This window comes from Sinocyclocheilus rhinocerous, unplaced genomic scaffold, assembly GCF_001515625.1.
Source record: "Sinocyclocheilus rhinocerous isolate Xijiao unplaced genomic scaffold, SAMN03320098_v1.1 scaffold1180, whole genome shotgun sequence".
NCBI classification, from domain to species: Eukaryota; Metazoa; Chordata; class Actinopteri; order Cypriniformes; family Cyprinidae; genus Sinocyclocheilus; species Sinocyclocheilus rhinocerous.
The window spans coordinates 1,178,757-1,187,246 of NW_015665886.1; the positions used below are offsets into that span (position 1 = coordinate 1,178,757).

Genomic DNA, 8,490 nt, shown 5'->3' on the forward strand with positions numbered 1-8,490 from the left:
GCAAAACACTAAAATAAATATCAAAGAAATAATACAGTTAAACAAGAAAGTAGCCTAAATAAGAAAGTTACACCCTGTCTACCGGACACGAGTGGTGCGGCGTGACAAAATACTACTAAAGAACTCATTATAATTAGTAATGCTGTTTACACTGGATGCGGCGCAACACGACATGACAAATCCCCGACAGTAAACTGCCTCGTCCTGTTTATGAGGTACTGACACAAAGTTCAAATGTCCTGTGTAGAGACTCAACCTGTTGAGGCGGTGTCGTGTCAGGTGTAGACACGGTTCACTGTTCCACAGCCAAGCAAGCGGGCGCATTAACTCCTCGTCTGCACGCGCTCTCTTTGAAATAGGAATCGTTGACACATTTCTTGTTAACATCCATTTATCGCTGTCTCGTTTGTATTTGGCCAATTTGGAGAAAGCATCACCAAACCTGACCAGCCAGGCGTTTGCGATCACGGGAACTTGAAGACACTTGTACAAACGCGGATGGGTGACATGAATGGAGATGGCTCCAGATCGGCAATGTAGTATTTGGTTTCCCAACAAGGTCCATCGCCCAACATAAAATGAATTTACTGAATGCAGAATAAACTATTTTCCTGCGCTCAAACCTGCCAATCTAAAGGAAACGCGGTGTATGGCGTTTGAGGTGATTTGTGAATTACCATAGAATTATAGTCTAAAAACAATTTGCAACTGTTACTGTTATTACATTTGTACACAAAACTTAGTATTATGCTTGTTATAAAGTATGTGACGTCACGTGCATTACCGCCGGTGGCAATAGACAACCGTCACAGCCCTAGTCCTGGTACAATATTTCTATCAACAAATCATAAAGATAGCGGAAGAATTAGGATTGTTAACCTATCGTCATATGTCATCCTGTTGTTTAAGGACCAACAAAAGAACAATTTTTGCATGGCAAAATCACAAGGATCATTGTGACTGTTGACTTACCAGCAGGGATCATAAGTGAGAGGGTAGTCGCTGAAGCTGACTTGATAACTTTGTTAAGTGGGCGTGATGTGTGTTTCTCTGTATCTCCTGACAGCAGTCTGTGGCGAGCTCTACGAGCTGCCAAATCACTGATGGCTTTAGGAGTAGAGTTTTCAGATCCTTCAGCATTGTAGCGAGAAGCTCGATCCAACACGTCACCAGAACTACCAGCTGAAATCACACAAACGAAAAATTAGCAGAGATATGACTACAGAAAATAGCAACCTATCAGAATGGCCCAATATGGTGTTATTTGAAATAATAAATCCCATTCATTTTTATGTTATTTTTATTTTTACATCTCATTAAGTTTAGGGCCTGTCTTTTAACAATTTTCGACTAAAGCTAGAACAGATACAAGTCCCCAGAATAATAATTGAAGACTGACGTGTGACTGCGGATTGGCTGATCTGGCTGGAAGTGGAGCCTGGTGTGGTTGGCGATTCATCCAGCCTGAGCTCTCTCTCCACAGGGAGCTCTGGTATGGCCTGAGGCAGATCTTCCCCACGAGGGCCCCTCACAGTGGTCTTCCTGCCCCCCACACCACCATCCTCTTCACTGGAAATGGCGAATCGCGGCATTTCGATGATGGCCGAGCAGCAGCGCCGACGTACGGTCAGAGGCGGGCTGGAGTCGCTCTCGGTGTGAGATGACTCGGAAACAGAGAGTCGCTTCCTTAGGCTACAAAAGCCCAAATGTCCAGTTCATTACACCATGTTGAACAAATGGCGAATGTATTTTTCAAAAATACATGACTATGAAATCTATGATTTGTTTATCAGAATCATTTCAGGTTATTCACTCACATCTCAGGTGAGCCCACCAGCCAGCTCCGGTCTCGAGACTTTAGGCCACTGAGACTATCGATACGCTCTCCTCCCTCTTCACTAAGACTGCGCTTAGTGGGAGGAGGGGTGCGCTTCTCCTCATGCAAGGAAAGACGCTCCATACTACTATATACCTGAAAAGGGCAGACCGACAGGTAGAGATGGAGAGGAGAAGACAGATTCAGTTAAAAAGGCAAACAGAAACAGAAGAAAAAGCAATACTGAAAAGCAGTACTTTTGCTGTTGTTAAGAGTGTTAGCATGTTACTTCACACCTTGCTGAATCGTGGTGAACAGGAGGAAAACTGACGGATCTCCAGATGGTCATCATCATTTGTGTAGTCCTCTTCCTCCGAGTCCACGTGATGATACCGATCTGAGCGTGCTAGAGGGTTGAAGAAAGAAATTTCAAACAGTGTTTTAGAAAATGTAAGCCCATGTGGTGTGCATCTGTATTGCAGGTAGAGAATAAAGTGTCTTGTTATAAATTTCTCTACAGTCTCTGCAGCCTGAATACGTACTGTCAAAGTAGCTAGTGTCATCCTCTGACTCCAGCTGAGGAATGAACTCTGCCTTCTGCCTCAGGAGACTGTTCCAGTCCAGATCAGTAAAGAAACGGTGCTGTTTCACCTCAAACGCACTCCCTGTGAGACAGGGAGAGAGAACATCTCTTCAAATATTTCTCAAAAACAGAGATATAGGATAGCATTTAAAAAAAAGTCTTCTTTCTGTTCAGGTTTATTCATACACTATTAATCTCAGCAGATCAGTCAAGTCACTCTTCTAAGACATAACCAGGGAGGAGAACCATAAGAAGTCAGAGTCTGTGTAAGTAAGTTTGAGTTTGTGTGCTAGAGGACCTGTTCCCAGACGCTCCAGAGGGTTTTGCCGCAGTAGTTTGGAGATGAGATCTTGAGCATCTGGAGGCAAAGCTTCATCACCTTCTGGCCAGATTATCTCATCTATTGAACCACACATACAGAATCATATTTCTGAAAGTACTCTCAACAACAACAGAATTAGGTTCACAGAGTTTTTTGATATCTTAGATGACACAAGAACAGCCTGAATTTAGGAGTGCATTAAGTTTTCCCAAATTAATTAAAGACTGGTAAAGCAGATTACACTGATTAGGAAAGTAAGACTAAAAATGATAAATTACTTCATATACCATACAAAAGTCTTGGCACTTATTGGGCACTTATGTTTGTATAGTGTATGCATCATGTTTCTCATGATGAAATTTTTAAGAAAATAATATTTTTTGCATTTTCTTCCAGATACAACACAAACCACTGATGACTTGTCCAAACAGTTCCTCAGGTGTATCCCCAAAAAAGGGAGCACATCCCACGAGAAACTCATACAAGATGACTCCCATGGCCCACCAGTCCACTGGCTTTCCATAGCCCTGCCTCAGAATGACCTCAGGCGCTATGTATTCAGGAGTACCGCACACCTGATGGAGAGAGAAAGAAAGAGTTTTGAGACTACACAGTTTCCTTTAATAAATCAATAAATAACAATGCAAGAGACAAAATGCAAAGTCTCTGTACCTGTTTGTCCAGAAATTCTCGGGTGTCTTTTTCAATGTGGCCCTCATATAGATTGGTTGTTAAGCTCATTAAACCAATCTTGGACAGGCCGAAATCTGTCAGTTTGATGTGTCCCATTGAAGTAATCAGGAGACTGTTGAAAAACAGGCCATTCTTTATCCTGACATCAGTGAATATGAAAAGGCCATCCATTTATCTAAAAAGCTGTCTAAACCAGTGTTTCCCAACCTTTTTTCTACCGCGGCACAGTTTTAATATGTACATTTTTGTATTTTTTTTAATAATTAAACATTGCGTCATCAGAGTTGGTATTTTGGCTTTATATATGATCAGACACTTGCACTTAATTTCTGAAAATCATACTCAACTGGAGTTAACAAGGTTTTTGACAACCCGAATGACGGAGATCTGTGTTTTGTCCATCATTAGAACGGCCGCATCTGAATCAGTTAATTAATCGCATTACGTTTTCATCAGTTTGCAGGTTATAACGTTTATTGTAGCTATATGGGTGCTCTGTTTCACTTATTGTTTAACCCTTAAATGCATGAATGTTTCGCCAACCATTATTACATATTCGGGTCTTTAGCGACCCAGACCTATATATCCAGCACGGATGGACCTCTAACTGCTGCAATAGCAAAAAACTCTCTTGATATTTTAAGAACAATAAAATAAAGCATATTTTGCTTCCTTTTGAAACTTAAAAGGGTTAAATTTGAGCAGATGATTTTACAATCGCTGTCATCGTCAGACGCACTTCCACAGTACATTCAGTATCTGCCTCACATTCACGATCTTAACCATATTCTCAAAACCTTCGTTTTCAATGACTTCATGTTCAATATTTTGATCACTGGCAGCTTATTCACCACATCTAGCATTAAATGGCACTGACATTTATATTTTATTGCGTATAGTAATTGCTCTGCAGTAAAGTCATTCAAACCAGTTCAGTTTTTGCTGATGATATTCGTTTGTTTTATGCCTGCGGTAATTATGAGTGAAACATCACGTCATCATTGTGTATCAAACAGTGCCACCTTGAGGAAAAAAGATGCATTGCACAAATTGAGTCATCAGATATGTAAATATAGTTGAGCAGGAAAAAATACTTACACATTTACATACCTCGGGTCTGTAGCGACCCTATACACTTTTTACAAAAAATTTATCAGAAAACAGGCATTCTTTTATATTTTACTATTTTTTCTTATATTGTTTATAATGAATAGATTGAGGAATACTAAGAAAGTTGATGTCTAACTTTAAAAAATGAAGGAGGGAGAGGGTAGAGAATAATGTCCCGGGTCGCGGCGGTGCATCTGAATATTGGAAATATTTCTGATTTAAACCGTGAAGGCGAGCCAGTAAATATCATACAAGCAACGTGCAAACTTAATGCAAGACTTATGCCGGTGAACGCCCTTCACCATGAAAGTGAAAGTAAAATTAAAAACTGACGCCGCTTTCGGCATCTGACAACACACTAATTAACGGCGCATATTCTCTCAGAGACGACGAGAGAAGAATCCCCTACTTAATATGCGATATATAACGGTTTTAATTTATATCTTTAATGTTTCTCTTGTAGCCTGTACATAGTGAAAACAATGAGAAGAAACGTATTTCGTGTTGAACAGGTTGTTTTTGAAAGTCAGAGCTTAAAATAAAGCTGCTCTTAAGTTTCATTGATGACTGAAGTGTTGACAATTTTATTTAGGCTATAGACCTATAATTCATTGTAGGCTATAATAGACCTGTTTTAAAACATGCGGGGCCCCCCCTGCAGTGCGTGCCCTGTGTGCCCATCTGCTACGCCACCATTTACCCTTGCATTGTGAAGAAGTAGACGTCCGTCTTCAAACTGTGCGTCTTGGCACTTCATTCTGAATCGAGGTGGGGTGGAGTTATGAGGTTTGAGTGACAATTTGAAGATCCAATGGCGTTACGAGGTTTAGTCACAAGCTCTTTTGAATGCTTTTAATTGGTTAAATATTTGTAAAACCCACAAACAGACATAACGATGACCAATAGCACTGATTTAAAATAATAATAACGAAATATAATAGAGATAAGGAAGTTTCTGATAATTTTCCACGGCACACCCGACAACCTGTCACGGCACACTAGTGTGCTGCGGCACAGTGGTTGGGAAACACTGGTCTAAACCAAAGACAACTGATCTGTTGCAGCCTAACAAGCATGTTTTATATTCTTAGAAAGTGAGATGGAATTTAAAGGATACATAAAAACCCCATAAATCAATGAAAGAAAGTAAACTACAAACACTGTGGTTTGGTGTTACATGTGCTTACTTGTCAGGTTTCAGGTCTCTGTGCACGATGCCGTAATTATGAAGGTATTCCAGTGCTAGAACAGTCTCAGCAAAGTACATGCGTGCCATGTCCACAGGCAGAGCCCCAATGTGCTTCAGCAAAGTGGCACAGTCCCCACCTTCAGACACATACACAAAACACTTTCAACTACAGCATTACTCTGTGGTGTATCCTACACTGAAGTCCTCCATGAACACAGTCACCCCCCAAAAAGAGTGTTTCTTACCCTCCACATACTCCATAACCATGCAAAGATGTCTCCTTGTCTCAAAAGAGCAGAACATGCTGACAACAAAAGGGTTCTCTGCAAATGTCAGGATGTCTCTTTCCACAAAGGCCTGCTGGATCTGGTTTCGCAGGATCAGGTTCTGCTTGTTGATCTTCTTCATGGCAAATCGCTGACGGGTCTCCTTATGCCTCACCAGAAACACAGCCCTGAGTGGAGAGAGGCATGTATTACTATTGAGCTTGTAACGGCCTTCTAACTCTACGATTATTAAAGAGTGGTGGAGATCCAATTAGATAAGTACAAATTTCAAAGATCTTACCGTGCGTGCACACTGTCGCCGGCGAGAGCGTCAAAATTCGCTCTGGCCGCCCTGCCAACAATGCTGTAGAACGATTCGTGGACGCTCTGACGATCGAACGATTGGTTTTGTATTTAAAGGAGCCGCAAAGGAAACAAGCATGTTGATCTTGTGCAGACTGACCACAAGTAAAGTAATTGGTCAAATCGGTGTTGTTTTGAGCAAATGAATTGCATTCGCGCTGAAAAACAAGCATTCTAGCATGAAAATGCTTGGGAACTAATGTGGTCGGAACCAAAGTTTACAGGACTGCGTTCTTTGGAATCCTCTCAAGCGGAGGACTTCTGCATTCCGATTGGCTGCCGCCCAACCACGTCATGGCTCATTACCATAAAGTTGACCTGACTTCAACTCTCCTCGACGCCAGCTCACATTGAACATGAATGACTACCGGCCACTTTGACGCTCTCGCCGGCAGCGGTGTGAACACACGGTTAGGCATTTTTAGTCATTGCTGCAGTAGTGAAATCCTACTGTCTTACCCATAGGCTCCATTACTGATGAGTTTAATGGTCTCGAAGTCTTCCTCACGTGGAGTTTTAGTTTTGGGTTGAGGCTGAGGCTGGAGTGGTTGTACGGTGGCTCCTCGACTCTGCATATAAACACAAGCACTTGGTCTTAGTGGAATGCTATTATATAGAATCAATAGAGTCATTGAAGACTTCAATTCTATTACTCACGTCTGTGGAATCTGTCTCTGTCTCTGGCGTTTCAGGGTTACCACTGTCATAGCTGCTCAGCTGGGCCATTTCTAGAGAGCATAAATGTCATTGTATTTCCAGATTTAATACAACAAACCTAATAACAGAGTTGCTTCATACAATCCCCAAAAGCTTTTGGACACTTATGCCACACCTAAAAATGTGTCAATGCATTAGATAACAAAATATCAAACCAAGTAGCATTTGTTTCTGCAGATGCCACACTGTCTGAATTTTTTTTTTTTGTATCTCATACAATTTTTAAGTGTAGCCTAGTGTTCAAATGCTTTTGAGGCCACTGTAAGTAGCATTCTTACCCTCAAGGGGGTCCCTGGTGAGGCCCAGCTGGCTGATGATGTATCGAGGGATGTCAGACTTGATGCCCTGACCTTCTTTAGCATGACCTTCAGCAGCCTCTAACAGGTGGTAGAACTCTTCTGGATCAAACTCCTACAACACACATAGGGAGAATTAGGTTCACATGATATGAATATTAAAATCTGACATCAACTCAGTCCCACTCAATCCCCAATCATTTAATTTATTCTAGAGATGTTACTCTATAATTAATGAAGGTATTGGAAAATAAATTTTTGTAAATTTCTGATGCTGTCTGGAATAGACAGGGTTCCCACGGGTCAAGGAATTTCTGGAATATCATGGAATTTTAAAAGGTCTATTCCAGACATTGAAAGTCAGGGAATTTTATATATATTTTTTGTCCAAGTCATGAAATATAAGGGATTTTTGTTTGTTGCTTTAAATTTTAGTTTCCAATTTCCATTTATCAAAATGTATTTTTTTATTGCGTTTTTTCACACGTTTTGCCTATTGTTATGTTTAGGCTATTTTTCAGCGTCATTTTATTCCCTTCCCGTTTGTCAACTGCCCATCACTTAAGTCAAATGCAGTCACAAGGCTGTGCCTGTTAACTAAGGCAAACAAGCCAGGAAAATGTAAATTTCAAGAGCTTTGTTTACAAAATGACCATTTCAAAAACTGGGTGTTAAAAGCAGATGACATAAAAGCAACAGTAAAGTTGGTAAAACTACTATCGAGCTATCAAATATGGGAGAGGGAGAACAACAGTGGCCTTTTTTCTGTTCATTATAGGTCATGGAAATTCAGCTTTTTAGTCCGGGAAAGTCAGGGAATTTGACTTTGAGTGGGACTTTGATTTGGCTTAGAGTGGGAACCCTGAATAGATCAAACATCAAATATTTCAGAACTAAATTGTCAAATTATGATAAACTTATTACTTGTTTCTTAAATCCTGATTTCAGACAAATATTTATAATCATTATTTATTTATTTAGTCATTTAGCAGACGCTTTTATCCAAAGCGACTTACAAATGAGGACAATAGAAGCAGTCAAATCTAACAAAAGAGCAACAATATATAAGTGCAAATGACAAGTCTCGGTTAGCCTAACGCCTATATATATATATATATATATATATATATATATA

At 40.4% G+C, this 8,490-nt stretch overlaps 1 protein-coding gene across 3 annotated transcripts in view; it reads right to left on the bottom strand.

Moving 5' to 3' along the window:
- The window catches only part of LOC107731627 (microtubule-associated serine/threonine-protein kinase 2-like), a 31,710-nt gene that overhangs the window by 9,848 nt on the left and 13,372 nt on the right, over positions 1 to 8,490 (bottom strand). For all 3 annotated transcript variants that reach the window (XM_016542755.1, XM_016542754.1, XM_016542752.1), the window contains 13 exons: positions 7,338 to 7,470; positions 7,000 to 7,070; positions 6,802 to 6,911; positions 5,959 to 6,167; positions 5,712 to 5,850; positions 3,394 to 3,526; positions 3,131 to 3,296; positions 2,698 to 2,799; positions 2,359 to 2,481; positions 2,113 to 2,222; positions 1,818 to 1,972; positions 1,400 to 1,692; positions 973 to 1,182 (listed from right to left, as the gene is read on the bottom strand). In XM_016542755.1, the coding sequence (XP_016398241.1) occupies positions 973 to 1,182; positions 1,400 to 1,692; positions 1,818 to 1,972; positions 2,113 to 2,222; positions 2,359 to 2,481; positions 2,698 to 2,799; positions 3,131 to 3,296; positions 3,394 to 3,526; positions 5,712 to 5,850; positions 5,959 to 6,167; positions 6,802 to 6,911; positions 7,000 to 7,070; positions 7,338 to 7,470 (1,954 nt within the window). The remainder of the gene's footprint in view (positions 1 to 972; positions 1,183 to 1,399; positions 1,693 to 1,817; positions 1,973 to 2,112; positions 2,223 to 2,358; positions 2,482 to 2,697; positions 2,800 to 3,130; positions 3,297 to 3,393; positions 3,527 to 5,711; positions 5,851 to 5,958; positions 6,168 to 6,801; positions 6,912 to 6,999; positions 7,071 to 7,337; positions 7,471 to 8,490) is intronic.